Source organism: Anguilla rostrata, chromosome 2 (assembly GCF_018555375.3).
Source record: "Anguilla rostrata isolate EN2019 chromosome 2, ASM1855537v3, whole genome shotgun sequence".
Lineage (NCBI taxonomy): Eukaryota > Metazoa > Chordata > Actinopteri > Anguilliformes > Anguillidae > Anguilla > Anguilla rostrata.
This window is the reverse complement of record NC_057934.1, coordinates 30,949,515-30,973,926: the sequence shown is the minus strand read 5'-3', so window position 1 is coordinate 30,973,926 and position 24,412 is coordinate 30,949,515. Positions and strand designations below refer to the sequence as shown.

The 24,412-nt window shown below is 38.7% G+C and overlaps 2 protein-coding genes and 1 long non-coding RNA gene across 6 annotated transcripts in view; 2 read left to right on the top strand and 1 right to left on the bottom strand.

The window, feature by feature from the left end:
• Window positions 1-24,412, top strand: part of ifngr1 (interferon gamma receptor 1) — a 167,789-nt gene that overhangs the window by 18,081 nt on the left and 125,296 nt on the right. For 2 of the 3 annotated variants that reach the window (XR_010328293.1, XR_010328292.1), the window contains exons 5-7: window positions 159-306; window positions 1,196-1,320; window positions 1,695-2,350. Coding sequence is in view for 1 of the 3 variants with exons in the window: in XM_064321549.1 (XP_064177619.1) it covers window positions 159-306; window positions 1,196-1,320; window positions 1,695-2,135 (714 nt within the window). In the remaining 2 variants the exon portion in view is untranslated. Of the gene's footprint in view, window positions 1-158; window positions 307-1,195; window positions 1,321-1,694; window positions 3,954-24,412 lie in introns of those variants that run through there. The other variant, XM_064321549.1, reaches the window with a different exon arrangement.
• On the top strand, window positions 7,475-16,458 carry il22ra2 (interleukin 22 receptor, alpha 2). 2 transcript variants are annotated; one of them, XM_064321546.1, is made up of 7 exons: window positions 7,475-7,591; window positions 12,817-13,011; window positions 13,878-14,016; window positions 14,638-14,816; window positions 15,087-15,260; window positions 15,643-15,804; window positions 16,189-16,458. In XM_064321546.1, the coding sequence occupies exons 2-6, from the start codon at window positions 12,927-12,929 to the stop codon at window positions 15,786-15,788; spliced, it is 723 nt and encodes a 240-aa protein (XP_064177616.1). In that variant the 5' UTR covers window positions 7,475-7,591; window positions 12,817-12,926; the 3' UTR covers window positions 15,789-15,804; window positions 16,189-16,458. The 2 variants fall into 2 exon arrangements, with proteins under 2 accessions (XP_064177616.1, XP_064177615.1); XM_064321545.1 differs by having other exon boundaries at window positions 7,483-7,591; window positions 15,087-15,256; window positions 15,639-15,804.
• Window positions 15,452-24,162, bottom strand: LOC135247751 (uncharacterized). Its single transcript, XR_010328291.1, has 2 exons — window positions 23,781-24,162; window positions 15,452-15,750 (listed from the first exon to the last, which is right to left on the bottom strand). It is a non-coding gene; the product is annotated as an uncharacterized LOC135247751 (long non-coding RNA).

Genomic DNA, 24,412 nt, shown 5'->3' with positions numbered 1-24,412 from the left:
ATTTGCTTTCATTTTTAGCAAGAACCAAGGAGAAATTAAATAGAATTTTAAGAAACTTAATTGAATTCAGGCCATAGTAAGTTCCCAGTACCCACGTTGAGAAAGTTTGATCTGACGTGTCGGTTTGCTGATATTCTTCATACGTTTTTTCTCATTAGGATACATATAACTATGAATGCTTGGAGGAAGTATGCAAAGAAACCTTTCACATACCTGGAAATAGTGACCAGCACTGCATCAGCTTATCTGGAACAGAGCTGAACATAAACTCTGGAAGAATATGTCAATGTGAGGAGACCCAGATCAGTAAGTGTCTCACTGAAGCGAACAAGTGATCACTGGTTCCTGTTGTGTGTCGGCTAACCTTGTTGTTATATTTTTTTTGTGTGTATATATTAAATGTTCATACAAGCAAACAAGGCAATTAACACTTCCTAATCACACTGATTAACTGCCAAGATAACATGTAGTTCCAGTTCCCATCCAATCAGTTACTAAAAGGATGACAATGGAAGAGGAATTAAAATCTGACACCACTGTGGGTTGAATTCTGTTTGTCAACTATTTGCAGAGCTGCCCAAACAGGGTTTCCAGCCAAATTAGTTTTCAAAGACATGAAAGAAACAGATTATTATAGTTGTGTGACATTGCAAAATATGTTCAAATTTACTGACTTCTATAAGATGGATATATTGCTAATAATCTCTCTTCCCTATGTCAGTAGATCATTAAATATTGTAACATCCCCAACTGCTAACACAGAAGTAATGGTCAGCAGGCAACTTGTCTCTGTTCATTACTGAAGCCATTATAGTCCACCTGTCCAACTTAAAATTTGATGCATTCCTTTTTACCTTCCTTGTTACCTGTCACTTATTTTGTTGGATTTACAAACTGTTCTATATATTAGTATATGGCCACATGAATTCACTAATGTCATAGTATAATTTGGCAGCAATTAAAGAGTAGAATAATGTCAAATGTGTCAAACGTGCTGAATACATATGTAGAGCTGTCAGCATTAATGTGTTACTTCATGCGATTCATTTTGATTACAATTATTAATTACATCTTGGTTAAAGATGGGTGGTAAATGGGAACTTGGGTCATAGCTCTATATTTTTATCTTGTTGAGGGAAATATGTCTCAGCTGATGGCTTCATTGTGTGTCTATCTGTTTGCCCTGGGTTTCAAGGTTGGATATATTTCATCTTCGTCTCTGTGTGCATTGTGGTAGCCGGCGCTTTTGTGCTCATCGTGATTGGGGTGATAGTATTCATGATAACGACGAAGACCATGCCATCGCTCCCCAAGACCTTAGTAAGTCTGGTTTCCCCCTGGTATCCATTCTCTCCTCTTCCTCAAGCATAACAGGATGGCAGACACAATGCAAAAAATGATTTCTCAAACCATAAACTGTGTGTTTCCTCTATCATTGCATAACACCAGTTTGTTCATTGCACCAATCTGCATGGACCCGCCTGTTTTATGTTTTATTTTCTCTTGTATGTGTAATCAAAATATGTAAAGGAAAACACAATCATTTAATAAAGTGCTCTGCATTGTAAACAGGGACAGAAGGTGTAGCTATAGTGCGGTAGTTAGCAATTGTAGTTGACTTACAGCAGCTGTAGTATGAGTACAGTTTTTTATTGCATATCTAATTTGCTTCTGTGGTTATTTGATTTGAATAGGTCACTTTGGGCTTCAAGAAACACCCCGAGAACACCATGATGCCCAAGGACTATAATGGGCAGATAGCTTGGCCCTTTATCAGCCCCAAGACCCTATTACTAAGCCCCAAGGAAGTGGTGCCTGCAGACAGTCCCAACTTAGCTGCACCTGAAGAGGGCTCACGGTTCCCCATTGGCGAGGTGCACCTTGAGGAGTGGAGCAGCAACCAGGAGGCCACACATCTCCTAGATCTCAGGGAGCCCTGCCACAAAGTCTGCAGTGACCAGTCCAGACAATGGGAAATAACAAGGGAGGAGCCAGCAGAGGACTATGGCGGCTCCCCACCCTATGGAAACTTTTCGGGGTACGACCGGCCACAGGTGCTGGAGGTGGAGATTAGCCCTGGGGACATTGTACACGGATACGGACCACGTGACCATGACGATCAAATGGTCTTCTAAAATGGTCTCAATTTCCACTTCTATGCAGATGACACCCAAATCTTTATCAGCTCTACATCCACTAATCAGCCACCCACTGCTTTCATTGAAAACTCCTGGTTGCAACACAATTTTCATTCTCATCAGACCAAAACCCCAGCTCACAAAACTACACAACTTCTCCCTCACCATTGACGGTACCCCAGTCTCCACCTCCCCCCTGGTCCGCAACCTTGGTTTCACCATTTTTTCACCTGCGTAATATCTCCAGACTCAGACCTTCTCTCACCCATCCAGATGCAGAAAAACTCATTCACGCCATTATTTCCAGCAGACTGGGCTACTGCAATGCACTCCTCACTGGTCTTCTCTCCCACCTCCTACACAAACTGCAACTGGTTCAGAACTCGGCTGAAAGAATACTCTCCTGCACATCCTCCCAGTCGGTCTCACATCACCCCTGTCTTGAAAGATTTACACTGGCTCCCAATCACATCACGCATCACATTCAAACTCCTCATAGTTTATAAATCACTAAATGGCTTTGCACCCACTTACCTCTCTGACCTCCGTCTCCCCTACCAGCCACCCAGACAGTTACAATCATCCACTGCCGGCCTCCTCACCGCCATCCCCTCTCAGCGTCGTGCTTTTGGTGACCGCGACTTCTCAGTTGCCGCCCCCAAACTCTGGAATGTCCTCCCCCCTGACATCCGTACCTCAGGCTCACTCACCTCCTTCAAATCAAGCCTTAAAAGCGACCTCTTTTCCCTAGCCTTCCCTTGATGTCTGTCTTCCCCCAACACCCCCTCCTTCCACCACTGCACCACTGGTCCTACTGCATTTTCTGCATTGTATGTTTTTTATTGTATATTTGTATCTTTTTTTTGATAATTCATGCATTGTAAAGAGTCTTTGAGACTACGAAAAGTGCTATATAAAATAAATGTATTATTATTATTATTATTATTAAAATGACCAACAACTGTCCAGCTGTCCTTATCACATCAATAAGGGAGAGTAACACTCATATTGACACGTGTACTGTGTTTGCCGTTGTTGTATTCTACCTCGTTAACCTGAAGGAATGAGAAATACAACACCCTTTACTTGAAGATCCTGGTGTAAAGTTTTTAAATATATTGGGGAATTATGGATCTGTTTTGACTTGCAGATCAAAGTCATGCAACTGCATGATTCTAGATTAGGTTAAGCAATTTGGATCTGGGGTTATCCCCAGGCATTGAAAGCAAGCTCACTTGTAGCATCCCGAGAAGCAGTCGGGAGCACATTGAGGACATGGCTAAATGTTTTTTGTTTTTTTTTTCCCAACAAAGCAAAACGATAGGTGTCAAAATTTGGTTTTCAGTACTTTATGAATCTTACCTTTGCAAGGATAGAACAACTCCAGTTGAAATTCAGCATTGGCACTTGGAATTTAGCTGGATGTTATGACCTGATGAGACCAAAACTGACCTGTCCGAACAGGCACACCAGCAGTGGGTTTGGTTTCATAAGGCGGTGCTTACATTGAAGGTTTGCATGCAATTAAACAGGTCCTGATTAAATAGCGTTTTGCAATGACAACAAAAAATGTACAGATATGGAAATTATTTTTGTTCCACTGTTATTTATGTGTTAATACATTTTCTTCTAAGGTTCCATTATATTAATTATGAAAATTATGAATTTATGTCCTATGTTCAACAGAAATTCAATTTTCTCAAATTTAGCATAATTATGGGATATAATGAAACTTTCTGTATTTTAATTTGTCTCTTCGTGTACTCTTTTTGGAAAACTTGTATTGTAATAATAAAAGATTTAATGTAGCAATAATGGGCAACTTTATTTTTCAGGTCTATATACCAGAAGTAAAATTTAATAGGCAAACTGAAATATGTGAACTTGGACAGGACACTAATCTTAAAACCCAAAAAACTGGGAAGAGAAGTTTTCCATGGAAAAATAGGCACTTAAGCAATTGTTATGGAAGGGATCATAAAACAATGTCCTCAAACAACTTGTGTTCGCTTTACCTGCAGACCTTTAGTAAAAACACTTTACTTCCTGAAAGGAAGTGACTCAGCTCAGGGCTTGTGCATGGCTTTGAGCAACCTCACTCCATACGGAAGAACTGTGGTTTTCAGGTCGCTCATTGTCACAGGTAACAGTTAAAGGACACTCTTCCCTGGAGCCCTCTAAGGGAAAAGTCAGCAAACTGACATCCTTTCCGTGAAAATGTACATAAATTGGGCACAAATCTGAGTTGTAAATGCAAATAATAAATTAAGGAAGGGTTATGCGCTAGATATATTGCAATGTTTTCATCCGATTTGCTCACTGCATACAAAAAATACACTGCCTATAACAACATATTTCTTAATGTGTAGCAAATTACTTCCATTAATAATACCATTGCAACTGGACTTCAACCAAAATGTTTCATGGAATACATGCCATATTCCAGGGTGATTCTGGGCTAAGTTCTGAGATAACTGCTGACCCTGTTTCTGTGATGGGTTGAAGTTTGGTGAACCCAAATACAGACTCAGACAGTGGAGTGGCGAAACTCCCGTAGGAGATGTTTAATGCAACGGCACACAATACAGCAGGCAGTCTCATAGTCAGTTCAGCAAAAGATCAAAACCAGAAAAATCCGCTGGGGTAACAGTACAAAACAGTAGGCAAAGGGCAACGGTACAAAACAGTAGGCAAAATCAAAGTCGGAACAGGCGAAGGTCAAAAACAGGAAATTAACAAAGCAAAGACAGCAGGCAAAAAACAGTGGTCGGGAAATAGGCAAGATCAAGCACGAGACAAACTGACAGACATAAACGCTGGAAAGGCAATGTAAACAGAGCCACAATCGGGCACTGAAGAGCAGGGGAACAGAGAATATATACTACGTGAACCAGGTGAGTGAATTGAGAGATAATTGAACAGAGCGTGAGAATGCAAACACAGAACAGGTGAATGAAATGCGAGTGATTGACCAGTGCGTGAGAATGCAACCAGAACAGGTGAGAATGATCAGCTGAGGGGCGAGGGAGTTAGAGGAAACCACGCCCATAATACAAACCGAAGCAAAGATCGTGCAGGAGAGAAACAGATAACCAACTAGAAAGTCAAGTGACAGCAGGATCATAACAGTTTCTTAATCTTGCCATTTCTCCAGTCATTTGGAGTGATCGCCTTTATCCTCTGAAGAAACATTTCTATCTTGATTGGACAACAGTGCCCCCATCAACAGGGCATGAGGGCTCACTGAATGGTTGGATGAGTATGAAAATGGTATGAATCATATGCTATAGCCCAGTGGTGTCAAACTCATGCCATGGAGGGCCGTGTGTATGCAGGTTTTCATTCCAGCCTCAGATCTTGATTATATAATTAGCTAAATTATTTGCTGAATTAGGGATGCAGGTTTGTGCACAATGGTGACCCGACGTCTATGGTGACCCGCATTGTCTAAATAAAAATTTTCTTATATTCTGTGCTTCAATGCAGTTAAACGCATATGGCTGAATGAGTAATTGGACTCAATTAAGGCAGCATTAATTGGTTGGAATGAAAACCTGCATACACACGGCCCTCCATGGCATGAGTTTGACACCACTGCTATAGCCTTTGCAGTCACCAGATCTCAACCCAATTTTCATCACCTATAGGATATTTTGGACCGATTTGTTAGACAGATCTCTCCAACACCATCATCAACACACCAAATGAGGGCATATCTTTTGGAAGAATGGTGTTCCATCCCTCCAGTAGAGTTATGCAGACTTGTACAATCTATTCAAAGGATAATTGAAGCTGTTCTGGTGGCTTATGGTTGCCAAAAACCTTACTAAGACGCTTGGTTTTTGCTTTAATTTGTCACTCGTCTGTATATACGCTTGTATAGCAATTTATGTGTGGTATGTACTGTAGTCTTTTTGCAGATTTTATTGTGCTATAGTCAGTGGTGCCCTGAGGGGTGAAATAGTGCTGCAATTGTGCAGGAATGGGGTGGCCTGGGGTGGTTGGTTTTCATGGCACCCAGAATTCCTGGTGGCACCCCTGACGATAGTAGGTACTGTGGTACATACAGTAGTGTGTGTTATATGATACATTCTGCCTTCATGGAGCATTTATAGTAGTAATTGCTTGATTTCAACATTCTCAATTTATGAGCTTGTGTAAGCACTGACTATTATGTCTGTACACTGCAGTAAAGCCAGTTTTAAAGGAATTTGATTTTCCTGTGTCTGTCCTGGTATTATATACAAAAAGATGCGATGCATGTCACAGCATAAATCAGTCAGACCAGGCAACATTTTGCCAATATTTATTCTTCCAGTTTTGGTTACCATGTGCCCACTGTACACTCATCTTCCTGTTTTTAGCTGACAGGAGTGGAATCCAGCGTGATATTCTGCTGCTATAGCCATTCTTCTTCAAGGTTTGATGTGTTGTGCTTTCTGAGATGCTCTTCTGCACACTACTCTTGTAAAAAACATAATTTTTTGACATAATATTTGAGCATTTGTGGCCTTTCTGTTAGCGTGTCTCACCATTCTCTTCTGAGAAAGCTATTTTTGCACACACACTGTAAATGCTCTCACTGGATATTTTTTGTTTATCACAATATTCTCTGTAAACTCTAGAGACTGTAGTGTGTGACAATCCCAGGAGGGCAGCTGTTTCTGAGATACTTCAACCACCAGGCCTGGCATCAACAAGCATACCATGGTCAATGTCAATTAGACATTGCGCATTCTAATGTTTGGCGGAACAAAGACTAAACCTTTTCATTATGTGTGCATGCTTTATGTATTATGTTGCAGCCACATGACTCACTGTTTGTAGGAGCAGGCTATTTGCGTTAAAGCCTATTACTATAAAATCTTGGAATCAGCTAAATAATATGTTTACCATAAAGGTGAAGTGAGAGACAAAGTGGGGAAGAAACCAAAGGTCAGCTTGTCTTTTGATGATGAGGTTTCCTCTTTTTGGGACTGCAGCTGGCAATGTCACCGTCATTGAGAAAGGTCATGAGATCTGACATTCACATCACTTCTGTCAGGACCACTGTCATCAAAGTAGATCTTTATTGACAATAAAGGCAATACAGTTATGTTTGGCGGTATGGCTCTGTTCTGGAGCTCTCCCACCAACCACGCAGCCCGCGTGGATAAGGCCGGGAGGCCAGCAGCCAAACCCCCTTAGAGGGGTACACGCAGAACAGATCCAGCAGCAAAGCAAGTTCTTAACACATAGGGATGGAGCAATGCAATTTCTTAACACATAGGGATGGAGCAATACAAATTCTTTTGACCCCGGACTTTCCACTTTTGCTCCCAGCGAGCACTGAGAAACAGAGCATGTGCACTGTGGGCTGACACCGCCCCTACTCACTCAGTAAACACTTACATACAGAGCGACTGCATGCTTTCAAAACAGAGGAGGAAAACAGAAAGAGATTTTGATGGAAGGTAAGTTAATTAGCAACATTATATAATCATTTCTCACTGGATGCAAGTCCACTCAGAGTGGATGAGACTATGATGACTGGCTGATTATGCCACTTTTATTTTGAAGAGCACCCCTCAAATCCCACTGGCAATTGAGGTCATCAATCCTTTTTTCAAAGCCTTTAACTTATGTCTTAATATTTATAAATTTGAGCTATTGGCTGTTGGAGAGTGTACAGCATACTCAATCATCACCCTCACTGATATCTCAGTTTAAATCCAAGTAACAACTCATGGAATTATTATTTCTAAAATCAACATTTGCGGACAACTTTGAATTTCAACCCTTTAATTGAAAAAAATGGAAAAAGATGGCTTGTCCCCTTCAAGTAAAGGGGGAGCAACTACCCCAGGTGGAGGAGTTCAAGTATCTTGGGGTCTTATTCATGAGTGAGGGAAAAGGGGATTTGGACAACTCTTTTAATGGGCAATCCTCCTCCATCTCTTTTACCTACACTAAACCTTCTTGACTCACCTATAGGAAAGATTTATTTAATTCCATCTTCAAAAACAATAACAAAGGTATATCTGCTGTATTTCAGGCAGATATTGTCTCAGTCCCCTGTATCACTGTATCTCATAAAAAACACGTTTTCAACGTACAAAAATGCCAAGTTATTCAAAAGTATTGATATCAAAATGACGCCAAGTTACGGTACTACAAACAATATAGGCTATCTTGCCTCACCGAAATTACATAAGATGTATTTCAAAGCAATGCTACCCAATATTTCCTCAATTCTTTCAAGTCACTTGGCCCTGTGTGTATAAGCATGCACTACATGGACAGGCCAAACATATGTGTGGATGGCTCTCTCACAGTCAAGATTGATTGAACTGGCGTGTATATGTCCAATTTGTATTGGTATGTATGTATTTCGCTGCCCAGCCTTTCTGTTGCGTGAATGTTTCTTGGTATAAGTGTGTGTTCGTGAATGTGAATGTAAGATGCTGCCAGGGAAATGTCCCCATGCGGATAAAGAAGTTCTCTATGTATGTATGTACAATATGTGTTTTACATGCAGTCCATGAGGCAATTTGAAATATTTGACTCTTTGATCTTACACAAAGTTTGCATGACATTGTAAAATGGTAAGATTACAAAACACAGGGCCAAGTGACTTGAAAGAATTGAGGAAATATTGGGTAGCATTGCTCTGAAATACATCTTATGTAATTTCGGTGAGGCAAGATAGCCTATATTGTTTGTAGTACCGTAACTTGGCGTCATTTTGATATCAATACTTTTGAGTAACTTGGCATTTTTGTACGTTGAAAAACGTGTTTTTTATGAGATATCATTTCTTTTTGCAAAGCGTTTTATTATGAGAGTGAGAAATGCGAAGTGGCCCTGTAAGAAACGGTTGTGGATTATGGCTATCCTTGTGTGAATTTGTACAGTCTGATGATCGTATACGGTTTAGCAGTTTCGGTTTGCTATATATGTAAAACAGTGGCTGTGACAAAGCGTGAGGTGGCGTAAGCGTAAACACAACAGAAGCGCAGGTGAAATATGGCTAGTGTATATACTCACGGATTTGACGGCCATCCACCGAGCCTTGATTGATAAAAGAATGAGCAAGCCCGTAGAATTAGAGCTCCCTAGGTCACAACTTGTATACCCTTCTGTCCTGCTCCGTTGTCTGTTATTTCGTGGAGATGCACTTTTAGTGTTTGTAAGGTTTATAAGGCATTTTGACAGGCTTATCAGCAGGTAGGAATCCTCTTCGCTGTTTTGCTAAGCTAGAACCGGAAAAGTTGATAGTGGAGAATAGGAGCAGACGCATATGTCCCAGCAGGCTTTGCATATGAGAAAATAACAACAGTGTGAGAGAAATTAGGACGAAATGATGAAATTGCGTAGTTGAAACAATATGTTTTTAGCAGAATGGGCATGTAGGTGAAGGTTGACATGATCACAGAATATAGTGCGGAGTAAATAAAGTGACCATGAGCGAGCTTAGTTTCCTTATGGAACGCTATATATAATAGTCGGTGTAAAGCATTAATTCTTAAAGTGGAGGGTTAAGTAACGAGTGAAATCTATTGCACTGTTGTGCTTTTCTCATGTTCAGTACTAGTAGTTAGGCTTATTGGTGAGTCATGATTTTAAATGTAATGTTTTAATGGGGAGTTGCAGAACGTACATACGTAGTAATTGTTTGTATGTGGCTAGATAGAGAACAGGGCGAGGTAACATGAATGTAGAAACGTGGCGTTTGCTGATAAGAAGGTTTTGTACGGTAGCCAAGTGAAGAAATATAGTTAGTAGAAATGGCACAGCGGTGAAGTGGTGTAACTTTTTAATAAAAGGAATACATTTGCCGTCATGAAATGCATATGGGTGGCCGTGAGTGAGTTTTGGTAAAGCAAATATAAGCGTAAGAGAACGTTAGTGTAAAAGAGGAAATTATCTGCCTGAGGACGAGGCGGGATTCAATCGTTCAACCGGAGGTTTACCAGGCTGTTACTTTGTTAGGGCAGCACCATGACATAGCTATGCAATGCGTGAAATATCATTAGCAAACCTGTCCGTGGTTTTAAAGAAGAACACAGGCGAGTAAGCACAGAAGAGCTCCCGTTGAATCCATATGGCTTTGCAATATTGTAGCCGGTTAACAATTGAACGTGCAGACGGTATGTCATAATACAGTGTATACGTTCGGGGAACGGCTGGTAGATATGGTGCAAAAGCAATAATTGAGAAGTAGTAGACAATTATTAGTGAGGGTAAAAGCAGGTTAAAGAAACACATTCTTAGCTGGGCTTGAACCTAGGACCCTGTGATCCCAAGACTGTAATCTTACTCACTAGGCCACAGGCAGGCTAGCTATTTGTACTGAGAATGTTTCAGAGTAAAAAGGTATGGGTATTTTGCGTGTGTATGCCAGTTTTTCATTGGGTCGTGTAGGTGAAGATTTGCCGGGTGTCGGTAAAATGTCCAATGGGGAGACATGTTATTAGTGGGATAGGCGGCAGGAAAAATAAGAATGAGAAGAAGAAGAAGAAGAAGAAGAAGAAGAAAGAGAAGAAGAAGAAGAAGAAGAAGAAGGAGAAAACGCAAAATCCCCTTAGTTTGGGGCTTTATTGTGTGGACATGTGAAGTTGTTTATGAAATCTGTCTGTTGAAATGGGGTCAGAATGTACAGAATGTAATGTTTTTAAGGGCTGAGTGTCTGTGGCTGTTGTGGTTATTTCTGTGGGGAACCCTGAAAAGCGCCAAACTCTCGGTGCTGTAAAGGTATGGGGCATGCCCCCGCCAAGGCGTAACAAGGCGTAACAATATTGAAATAGCCAGGTCAGCAATATTTGCTGGAAAAGTATGGCTGCTTCCTCATAAATGTCTGATTACAAATAAGGTTGGACATGTTCCATTTAGTATTATCCATAGACAATGCCCTGCAAATCTTCATCGGAAATTTTTTAAGAAGGCCATCGATCTCCTTTGCTATTTTTGTGTAACTGACCCTGAAATTGTTTTACACTGATTTTGGCAATACATTTACAGATTTATAATAGTTCTATCCAGAATTCTCCTTGGCTTGGAGAGAAGCACTGTTTGGATTTCTGAATAGAACTATAGAAATAAAGCTAAAGAATTTTTTTATTAACTTAATTATGATATTCGCTGAATTCCATTTACAAAGCAGTCAGTAAGTATTTAGACAGTGACACAGTTTTTGTTATTTGGTTGTAATTCCTACACGGATCACCTGATATAATATAAAAAGGAGTTAGCCTTAGATGTGCAGGGCCAAGTAAACAATGTGGCAAGAAGGTTACTCCCAGCGAGAAATTGCAAAGAAGCATTAGACTTCCACGTGCCGTGTTCAGTACAAACTCAGGTTTCAGCTGATGGGCAGTAATGTTAACAGCCCAGAAAGATCAAGAGGCAGAAGACAAATATCTTGTGTTGTCTAGGTAGAGAAACAGTTGTAAAACTGCAGCACAACTGCAGGAAGAACTCAGTGCAACTAGAGAGAAACCAGTTCCTCTGACTACAGTGAAACAGTAACTACAATCTGTTGGTCTAAGAGAAAACAATGAGTTAGCTATGCTGTAATTATGCCAGAGAACAGCATGTAAGAGATGGAATTAGGCTAATACGCTTTTTCATTCTGCCTGGTTTTAACTTAAAAGGATAACAGTGTGTGCATACTTATTATGCATACCATATGCACTATTATCCTTATATATGAATCAACAGAGGATAAGCTAGCAAAGTAGCATAATCACCTAAATATTCCACCATCTATATAGTCACAATTACTTTAAAAATAGCATTAATCTCAAGGTGAAGTTTGTTCAAATGACTGAAAACACAGGACTATGTAAAAATAAAAATGGATATGAATAAATTGCCTTTAATAATTCAACTGTTATAAATAAGTAAAGAATGCAATGATGGTATGTCCAAATGTTTCTTAATTTCATTGTATTAGTTTATTGTCATATCAATGGCATAAAATGCATATAATTGTATTATTATGCCATTATTAAATTCAGACATGCACATTTGCCAACTAGGAGATGGAAATATAATAAATTATAATAAATAATAAATATGAGGACATCAGTATATCAGTGGAAATATGTTTATTTGCTTTCAAATAATTAAATAGACCAATGGGAAAACCTTCCACAAGCATATTTTTGATACCAGCAGGTGTGACCATCCAGTGCAGAGAATATGAGATGTAAATTGGGGCCCCACACAGGCGGATGCCTGTGTTACAGTATGTAACAGGTAAACACAAACCTCTTCCTTGTGCCAAAACAGACAACAAAAACCCCAACACTAAGATCAAATATGCTTAAAATTTCAGTGATACTAGATATGGCCATATGTAATAGGTAAATCAAGCATCCTCAGAACCAGGCATTCCTTTCCCAGTAGTAAAATAATCCACTGTTATTAGAGATATCAACAGACAATGTTTGTTATATCTGTAATTGAATCTAAATGTGGCCAGGTGCCATAATTAGCCTTTGAACCGCTCCAGATATTTTTTAAACTGAAAAAAATATGTTATATTCTTTTTTATCCAATTATTTGTTAAATTATTTCACAATCAATGTAGACCTGATACTCATCTGTTTACTTAGCATACATACAATGTGTATTTATTACCATTTCATTATTGTTTCTGGATATTTGTTCTTGGAATGAAAACTTCCTGATGAAGAAAATTCCTGGCATCGCTCTTGTCTGGCCACCCATATATGGCCAGGGGCCAAAAGAACTCCCATAAAAGGCAGCGTGTGAGAGAAACTCCCCATTGTGTACTATCTGTGCATGAGTATGGAAGTCATGGTTCCAAACCTGCTGCTTCCCGCAGTTTGTCTAATGCTATGCTTCTCACTTATTCTGTGCTCTAAAGGTAAGCATTTCTCTATGGGTTTTCATGTGATACACCGAGAATTATCTGTTATATCCTTTATTTATATCGTTCTCTGGATTTCGTTTTCAGTAATATTATATGTGTAGCTGTGTAAATGTCATCTGTCTAGTCATATCTTTTTTTTGTTACAAAATGTAATTGTTGTTTGTTAGGTTTAAATTACATTTATTAATAGTAAATGAGCCTCTTTGCCTTCTTGGCCATACCATGTTTTTGTATTTGTCCACTACTGCACATCGCCCTGTGATTTCAATATAATATAATGTAATGTCATGAAAGTGAATTGCACAGCATGTTTAACAAAGAACATCAACATAACAGCACTGCTTCTTTTGCAATTCAGACATCGGCAACTTTACATTTGTCAAGTAGTGTTACTTTAATTTACCTGTAACAGATTGAACTTAACACTAAGTAATAGTAAACTTAGTAATACTGAGTAATACTGGGGAAATTTTAGAGTGCAATTATGTTTCATTTTCTGTTCAAATTTAAGGACAACATAAAATACGAGAAGAAATAAATAAGCTTCTATAAAAACAACGTGTCATTATAATGGATTTTGTGGAATACAAATTATGAAGAATGTTTTATTTTTATAATTTTGACACATTTTCAGTATATAATCTACAAATGTATGCATAAAATGTATAAAATTACAGACTTGAAATTTGACAATAATTTTAAAAATGACATAAGGTCAATTCCAAAAAGTATTAAGAATATATTCCTTGCATTTTACTTTTTAAAATTTTAATTTCATATTTTATGACATTCTATTTTTCAAGCAAAGCCCAACTGTATATTTGGTGGTTTTTCCCCATGTTGTCTTTACTCAAAACAAGACTTGAACATTCCAGATGGCCAAGGTGAAATCTCACCGCAGGATGTGAAGTTCCATTCTGTGGACTACAGAAATGTTTTACACTGGAACCCCAATGCTCTCTCATCCAGCGAACCACAATATTATGTCCAGTACAAAATGTGAGTATTGCCACAAAGCTGAACCTACTATATATATATATATATATATATATATTTTTTTTTTTTTTTTTACGAAATATATAATTTTTAAAATGATTTTTTTATTTATTTAAATGAATGTACTGTTGTGACACAGGCTTAATGAAGAAAACAAAGAAATCAAATCCTGGTTTGACCTCAGGCACATTTCCACAATCATGTTTGGATATGTAAATTATTCCTTTATCCAATACCCCTAGAAATTAATCTTGAAATGTAAATTCAGCACTTTGTTAAGGGAACATGGTCAGTTGGCTTAAATGGGTATATTGTTTTCTGGCCATATATTTACATGTGAAAGAAGTAATAAAATTTAAATAGGCTAAAATGAACAATTACTGTATGATTGTGCTACCAGTGTAGCAGTTCAAGCCGCACAAAAAAATACAAAATAAAAATAACATTGTGGATCCCTTGTCACCTCGGTGAAAAACTTTAGGAGTATACACTTCCCATCAAATGTTGTTCTTGAGTGCAGTCTTGAGGAATTATACCAATGACCATTCCTATTATTTAAATGGTCAATTCTAACTTAATAAAAGAAGAAACGCTTATCACTTATTTATTTCCTCTCATCCTCAGCTATGGGGACAAGCACTGGGTCAATGTGACACACTGCCAAGGCATCAGGGGGCACCTGTGTGACCTGAGCAAGGAGACTGCAGATGCCCGGGAGTATTACTATGCCAGAGTCCAGGCAGCCCTTCCAGGAGTCCATTCCCCTTGGGTCCTCAGCAGCAGGTTCAACCCACACTGGCAAAGTGAGTGTTGGAGCAAACCGGTGGTAAACGCTGGTAACTGGTGGCCTGAAGTTCACACTGGGATTATAGCTGGGGTTTTGTGTTAACCAAGATCAGCGTTGGGTTATTCTGCATTGCTGAACTCATTCTCATTGAGATTCTCATTGGCTATTCTCATTGCTGAACTCACCAAATGCGTTTGCAAAGCGGTAAAGGATAATTGTTAATTGAATCCAGTTTGTTATGGGTTGCCATGTTTGTGGTTAATATATTATTATTTTTTTCCCACAGCTTCAATAAGCCCACCTAGACTGAAGCTTGAGGTGACAGAGCAAGGCACTGTGGTCCAGCTCAGAGCTCCAAGCTCACCAAACATGAGGAAGAAGGACAGCTGTGTTTCCATAAGGAAGTGGCAGAGGCTGATTTACAGAATATATGTCACCTGTGATAACATAGTACAGGCAAGTTTGCTTCCAATAGTTTACTGACAAATGAGGGCACACACCATTAGTTCCTCAATTACTGTGGTTAAAGGGTATAAAGAAATCATAACAAACCTATGCTTATTTATATCAGTGATTATTCTGCCACAACACTGGCTTCTATCCATGGCATGGTAACTGGATATTTTGAACAGCTGCAAAATAATGTAACCATTCACATTCAAATTTTTTATTTTGATCTTTGAGAACCACAAGACTCATTAAAGTCAAACTCACATGCTCACATACTGTACAGATCTCCTCCAAATGAGAACCAAATGTTTATTTTAGTTCATGTCCCTGACACATTAGGACATCCACATCTGAGCCTTAACAGTCTTTCTTGCTCCCGGCTGGGCAGGAAGAACACAGCGTGAATGGCTGCACGAATGAGCTCTTGATTGCAGACTTGAGGCCAAGCACAACCTGCTGCTTCCAAGCAGCGGTCCACATACAGCACCTGGGTCGCACCTCTGCAAAAGGGAAGAAGTCATGCATCACCACTCTCTAAAGCCACTGCCCTGCAGGTACACTAGTTTCTACATAATTATATATAGTGTATTGCCTGAGCCTGTTACCAAATCACAGGCATGCTGATATACAGTATTATAGCACTCCCTCATGTGTGATATTGCTTAAATATTTTGTTGTGAAATAGATTGAAAAACCTAGAATTACCTCAAGAATAACAAATTACATAAGCAGCTACGATAACCATCATCCAACAAAAAGTAGAATGAAAACATCCCTTAGTTCAGTATAGGACACTTTTTTCCACTGTACAAATGTTCCTTTCGTTTCCTTTTGTTCTTCACTTTTTAATACTGGCTCTTTGTTATTGTTGTAATCCAATCAGTTTTGAGTTTCTAGTATGTCCAGCCTCAAGCATAACTCTCTTCTTTCTGTTTCAGTGGTGCTAGAAGAAATGGTGCTGGATATCTAAGGTGCATTAAAAATCAGAGACATAATTATCTGAAAGCTGAGCTTGCTGATCATGATGTGTTTACAACTGCGTCACCTCTGGTGCTGCCAAATCAGGGATGTGCTTTGTGTTTTTCTTGCAGTAGAGTGCAGCATATTGTTTTCTTGTATGTTCAGCTGCATGTCTAGAACAAATTGTGCTTTGTGTCACCTCAACCATGTAATGTTCTAATTCATTAAAAAAACCTAATAACTGTTAATGAGTTCAGACAGTTCTTTTGGACATTTTAGAGAGCACTTTGGAGTATGTGAAGTACACAATGAGCCACATTTCTTACAACATGGCATAGAATGGGAGATGAGCAGGGTAGAGTAAATGTACAACTGAAATATGTCACCCCCGTCTCATATGCTCCAAATACGTGACTATCGTACTTCATTTTCTGGTAGATGGGTGACAAATTAAAGGAAAAGCCTGAATAAATGAGTGGAAAAACATACATGTATCAAATGCAAATGCTTCTATACCGGTGTACTATAGGGATGGTGCCGAATACAAATACCATATTTGGCAACGCTCAAATAATGCGTTCTCTTTTAATGTTTTTGGTAAATATTATTCGGTTTTGGATTTTTTTATTCCCACCTCTTTGAAGTGATTCACTCAGTCACCACCAAGTTTCTCAATTAGACACACACACACACACACACACACACACATAACATACAGGCTATTGTTGGTTAAGTACAGCATTAAAAAGCAAATTAGCTGTTGTTAAACTATTATTGATGTCATTGTAAAACCATGGCTTTAATACGTTAATATCTCAACAATAGCAGTGCCAGTGATTATAATGGTAAAAAAATATGGGATTTTTGGCATTTTATACAGCTTTCATGTTAAACGCCACCCACGTCCAGTTTATGCCACACCCACTTCAGTTTTTATTCAAATACAAATACAAACAATTTTGTTGGCTGCGCAAATACAATACAAATACAAATAGTGACATCTCCATCCACCTCTAGTGTCCTGAATGATACAATTAAGCAATTAACATCCTATCATGCTCTGTGGTGTGTATTTCAATGCTGAGCCTCCAGTGGTTATTTTTTCAGTACTTTCATGATTTTTTTCTTTGCCGGCAAATAAGTCAGAGGTGGTCCAGCGCTAGCTTTTGGTTGCTAAGGGGACGTGTATCGACCACCCCATATAAATGAATGGAACTTGACATAAATTTACTGGTATACTGTTTAAGTGTCCTGTCTTGTGTATTTGAGGTTAACATGAGAAAGGGTGGTCGCTATCAGCACGTCTAGGAATCCGTACATATTCACTGTTGTAACCCAAGTCGCAGGACACAAAATAGCCTTTAGGGTAAAACGGAGCTTTAGAATGTTGCCAGCAGTGTATGCGTGTGAGCTCAACAATACATTTCTCACATAAAAGGTAGTTTGTCGCCTTTTTTGTTCATTACAGTGGTGATAGAAGTGACAAGAATTAAGTGGTACTGTGCTGTTAGCCTTTACTGATTGCCGTACAAGGTTAATGTGAAGTAACTAGTGCAATCTGACAGCGCTAACCCATTAAAATGTACTTTGAATGGTAGGCTACTTGCTCAATCGAACGGTAAATGTGAGAAACATTTGATTATCAGCGGCACCAAAATTTTCTGTCACACCCTCAATAAACGGCAGAAGTCCCAGTAGAAGACTGAATTAAATTTTTTAAAGTTATATATTTTGTGAACTTGGTCACAGTGAGTGAAACTAGGCGATATGAGTGTATTGTTGCTATGTACATTACGTCAGAAGGATTCAGCCTAGTTGTTTGCTACCTAAACTTCACAGCACACTTTTCGCCGGTAACTAAATGTATATGTATGAACTTGGCTTTTTTACATTTAGACAGTTTATTATCTGTATTTTTACAGGACATACATTTTAAAAGGTAATGATGTTGCTGGGAAAGTGGAGACGTATACAGTGACGTAATGACATGACTCTCAAGCCCGTGGAAAAGCAAACCGGTTCTTAGACTGTTTGCAAGTTGAACCAACTGCGAACCGGCACTAGCACCAGCCCAGAACCAGAACTTGGTTCGCGTTGGTGGAAAAGAGGTATAAGTGACTTTGAAAGAGGGTTCATTATTGGGGCAGGGATGGCAAGAGCTTTAGTCACAAAGACTACTCAACTGGCTACTGTTTTAATAGAAACCGTGACTAAAGTGAAATCTGCATTTAGATGGGAAAAACATCAGTAAATTGGGTCGGAAATTGTGGTCGAAAGCATACATTTGATGACCGTGTTGCTCGTGCATTAGTGCAATATGTAAAGAAAAACAGAAGAGCAACTTCCCCAGGTGACTGAGAATGTCAATGCAGAACGTTATCAGACTGTGTCAGCAAGAACAGTCTGTCGACCACTACATACAGAGGGATATTATAGTAGCATTTCAGTGCATAAAGACAAATGCACATTTGAGAGTTCAGTGATGCAAAAACCATAGGCACTGGTCTTTAGAGATGTGGGAAAAGGTGATATGATCAGATGAGTCATCCTTCACCATATTCTTGACAAGTGGGCGAGTGCAAAAAAAAAAGCAAAGCAACGTTTCAACCCAACAGGGTCTTCATCAGGCAGCATCACGTTGCTTTGCTTTTTAGTCAATAAAATATTGGGAGCTACAATCCAGTGTGCGGATATCCATTTTCCTTCAATCTTCACATGTACTTTTATCCTGCACCCGGCCAAATAATGGTTGGATGTGCACACAGCTACTGTACTGTGCATACTACCATTATGACCCTACCAGTAGAAAAAAGTAAACATTTAGCCTTTTTTTATATTTGTATAGGTGCAGTATACTATCAGGGTACAAATATTGCCTTATAAATCTTTTTTAACCCTACAGTTAAGAAATCAGAACTCATAATCAAACTTAAGCACCATGCATCTGTTACAGCCAAGTACTGAAGTAATACAGGCTCTTTGGACTGTGAAGCGGAAAAACCGCCAATTTATTGAAGAGTGTCAGGTTGTTTCTACATGAAAAATATTGATCTAGAGATTAAAAGTCAAAGAAGATGCCTATTCAAAGAGATCCAGTGAGAGTGGCTGATTTTTGACCCTGGTGACATGGGGTGTATACATGCAGTAATATGAAGACAGCAAGATGGTTAATAGCAATTAAAATGACTATATGGAGTTTATTCTGACTAAATGGAATGTGTAAACATTTTATGTAGGAAAAACTGGTTAAAAAAAAATAGAGAGCTCATGTATATGCTTAAATTATGAACTTGGCATCATCATGTCAGAGTTCCCATTATTAGGCTATATTGCTTTTTCATTTTTGTGAGAGATTGAATCAGAAATTATTGATTATTTACACTAGAGAACAGATACAAGTAATTCATGTTATGTACTTAACCAGATTATTTACATAAGAGGAATATACTGGATAAAATCAACCTATGTATTTACAGTATGTGCCATGAAACTGGATTTTGTGAACTAGGCTTGCAGCGAAAGAGCTCCCTTCAGACAGTGTGTGTGGTTTTCAAACACAATGTCGAAGTTCACTGTTTTTTAATAAGGCGTGGATCCTCATCTCAGGGTGGTTATTTTAGGGGACCTAGACATTGTTAAATCCCTGGTTTAACTATGAACAACGCAGTCAGGTATGTGGATGAAAATGCTGAATGTAATGTCACCTAATGATGGGAGAGTTTCAGTTAGCCGTTAAGCATGTAAATCGTCCTTCTGCCAGCTAATGTCTGTGCGAGCCCCACTTGAGCACTTCAGTGTGATACGAAGTGGCAGCCGACAGCACATGCTTCAGGGGAGAGCACATGCTCGTCTGCACTCTCCCGAATCAACAGCAAAGTATACTCTCAGCATGACTGAGCTTTCAAAAAATCGGGGAGAAAAAGTATTATATATAAAATTTCCTTTATCTTGACTGCGGTGCTCTCACTTACAGTGATTGGTGAATGACTAGTGTATAAAAAACAAAAAACAAAAGCGTAATGTTTCCCTTTTATCAAAATGTAAAGTTTTTTTTTTCCAGCAGAGAACAAGGTGTGCAGGGTTTAAGGTTCCCTCTGTGTCCTGTTGTTCACAGCAAAGGTGCCAATTTGTCTCACCACATCTCATGTTCAGCACTGTGAGGCTATTGTTTCAGAAAGGCCCTGTTTGTTGCAGTAATGGAGAGTGCCCTCAATGTTTTACACCTCAGAAATGCAACTCATCTTTCTGACAAGTATTTTGCGACTGTGGTAATTAATTCCACAAAGTAGTGTCTCAACAGGGATTTAAAATTCCAGATGTACACTCATTTTAACAAAAGCAACCCTCTCAATGTCAAAGAATGCTGGACACTTTTCTGTATATTATGTTTATTCAGTCATAACTTTTTATGTAATGCAGCACCTTTAGAAACATCCAAATGTGTATTTCCTGAATGTATATTAAAGTGCGGAGCTGCATTACATTTCAAATTACATTGAAATAATTGAGTTTTTAGACTGTGCATACTGGTATCTCAATATAGGCAGCTGTATAGAAATATTATTTAACCATTATAATGATATTATTCAGTGGACTCATCCATTTCTTGAAGCAGTAGTCTGAACATGAATGCATATTCTGCCATACGAGAGGTTTTCTGCAACTCAGTTTGGCATTTCTGTCTGATGGTACTTTATTAACAAAACACAACAGTAGAGATTGTCTCTATGATGGTATGCTATCACAAAAAATAGGCTGGGTGATTACATGATCTATTATCCACTAAAGGCCGTAGTAAAGAGCTGCACTTCTTATGTCATATGTTCAGTATGCCTTCTATAATTCATTAAAGTTGTTCTTTTTAGAGAACTTGTATTTTTGCAATTACAGTGAGCTCCATAATGTTTGGGGCAAAGTATTTTCTTGATTTGGCTCTGTACAATTTTAGATTTTTTATCAAACAGTTCACACATGGTTAAAGTGCAAATTCTCTGCTTTTATTTAAGGGTATTATACACTTCAGGTTCGTCATCATAATACTTACATAGCAATGATGAAATTTTGTCTGTGTTCAGACAGAGACAGTAAATCAACGAGTTCAATCCGCTTCTGTTTTGCTCCAGAAAACGATGTCAGATAGGTCTATCAGCAAATAAACGGCTTAGCTATGCCCAGAAGTCCTCAATAATAATAGTATTTTCCAAGAAATTACGAAAAATCGTTATCAACGTTTCGTTAGGTGCAGCATCTTAATGCGTAAGTGAATGCGATAAGAAAATTTTCGATTACGCTGACCTATAGCTAAAACACTATTCCAAAAGCAAAATTAGGCTACATCGTTAGAAAGCTTATACTCTCACCTACTGAATAAATGAATTGTCAATCAAGCCAGACTGTACTAAAAATGGCAACAACGCCGTAAACGATACGTGTGGTATTACAGCTATTTTGAATGTATCCTACCCAGGCATCAAAAATGCGCAAAAGGCCTATTTAATAAACGGACTGTCCAAGACAATATATGACCACTCGGTCTCAAAAGGGACATCTCTACGCGTAAAACCAATGGTAAGGTTATGTAGCCTATTTATTCAATATTTAGTCCCAGATAGCCTATTGACAGTAGAATGACATGGTTTTTTAAAACTTTGTCCCGTTTATTTTGTTATTCAGTGAGCAGCGTTTTCACTGCTGTATATCTTATGGCTGTTGTCGGGTTTATCTTGTTGCTATGATGGAATACGATTTTTGATTGGCAGTTTTATTTATATTAGCTTCTCCACTGACCTAGCTTACGGAAGAGGACGTGAAGAGACCGTATGCGGAGTCACAAAACTGACGTAATGTGAATCCAATCAGTGAATACGTCATTAAGCCTGCCAACCTGAACGGTTCTGCTGGACTGAGCACGGTTGTCTAACCGTGCCGAAAATATCGTGCTGGGCACGGTTTGTCATCGTTCCGCGCCAAACCGTTTCCAGGTGGAAACACAATTGGAACCGTTCCTCTCCGTGCTCAGAACCGTTAGGCCCTGCAGTGGAAAAGGGGCTAATGGTGACAACATAAACTTAAACATGCTCTCTCCCCCAGGCTACAACTATGCTACTAAGCCCAGACTGCATTTGTGACAGGTGCTGGTGTTTTGGTCCGCAAGTAGGGCAAGGTCATTTTTCAGTTTTTTGATGTGTCATACATTGAAATCTGAAAATAGTTGAAGATATGCTTATTTGAATGTTGGTACTCCCAAAATCAAGTAGCAGAGAAAATCCCCTTGAAAGATCTTGAACTTTTCACACTTCTCACAGGGAGATAATGGGTGGGAACAATAGCTAGTTAACTCCACCCCAACCACTCCCCCACTAGAGTACCTGTAAATCCTTGCCCATTTAGGGGTTACCCTATTTAAAGCTTTATAACTCCAGATGTGAATACCACAGAGACTAGAAAAATGTCTTAAATGAAGCAATACATTTGTACCATTTATAATACTAGCTTAGATTACTTTATATTCATAATTTTGTAAGAAATAAAGTGCCACAAATGCAATGGTCAAGGCAAAAAATCTAAAATGAATTTGCTCCTTTTTTAGTTCGCAATGAAATACTGGGAGATTGCGGGTTAAAGTATACATGTCCTGGATCAAAAACTTCTTGACCACAAGTTCATAAAATCTAAGGGTGGATATGTAGAACTACTAAAGATCTATGAAGCAAAAACTAAGCAGTGTACCCAGCATCTCCAAATCTACCCACAATGTCTAAATTATTAACACTGGTCTAAAATAGCTAAGGGTCCAGAAACAAATCCAAAATCTCTCCAAAAAGGAATATAATGCTTTTTGTCCATTGTAAAGCATATGAGCCCCTTATGACGGTTTAAGATGAAACACAGATATAATTTAAACATAATGCAAACATATAGTCACACAATGCTGCACAGTACCTAAATGTGTAATAATTAACTCTTGTATGTAGCCTATTTCTCTATTCTGTACACTCCTATGTTTTCTTGTATGGGAATGGGACGATATAAAAACATTTTTCAGCCGTCCACCACGTTTTGGCAATGTTTCAACACTCTCCTCATCACTGTTGTATGCGTCACAAAAACCATTACACTACTAACTAACGCTTACATTACAGTGTGAAATATCCACATTACATAATACCACTAACCTATTTAAAGACACTCAATTTCTAAAATAACGTAATAACCGAAATATTTTGAGCAGTAATACTTAAATAGCAATGATGAAATCTTATCTATGTTCAGAGACAGTAAATCAATGACAGTTATATCCGCTTCTGTTTTGCTCCAGAAAACGATGTCAGATAGGTCTATCAGCAAACATATAGCTTAGCTATGCCCAGAAGTCCTCAATAATAATGGTATTTTCCAAGGAATTATGAAAAATCGTTGACAACGTTTCGTTAAGTGTAACGTCTTTTAATGCTGCCATATAGAGCGAATGCCATGGTAAGAAAATGTTCGGTTAGGCTAACCTATAAAACGCTATTCCAAAAGCAAAATTAGACATGTTATACATCGTTAGAAAAGCTTATACTCTCACCTACTGATTGACCGTCCGCCATTTTAGCAACCTCACACAGTAAACAAACATAGGCTACTACCACACGGCTTTATTTATGGGCGGTGGCTTGACCGAAACAAAGTGACAATAGCCAACGAAATCAAACATGCTAATTAAACTGCACCCCCATCACGCCTCCAAAACCCGGCTGTAAGAATCACTAAAACAAGCCGAATTTGCTGACAAATTATAAGTATTTAGTGACCCTAAAAATGTTGTTTATTCTATTGAGTGACTTCTTCAACACTTTAACTTTCGTAATATGAAAAAAAGGAAAACAGTAAAAAAAAATTTAAAAAACCTTTTTTGCCTCCTAGCGCGATTTCAAGATTTGCGACTTGCGGACCTTTTCTCCAGCACCCGTCACATTTTACCCGCCATTGCTTTTCATGTCAACTTGTCTATTACTTTTGTCAGCCTCCTAGAAGTCATTCTGAAGACTACTAGAATGCAAGTGGATGCATACTTCAGTAGGGCAGGTCACAGAAAGGACAATTTAACGGGTTGATGCTTACAGTAAATTGGATTGCTCTGATAAAGCTGCATTTGTATTTAAAAATACGACCAGGTTAATGTTTTTGGCCACGTGCCAATCTATTAAGGTTCAGAGG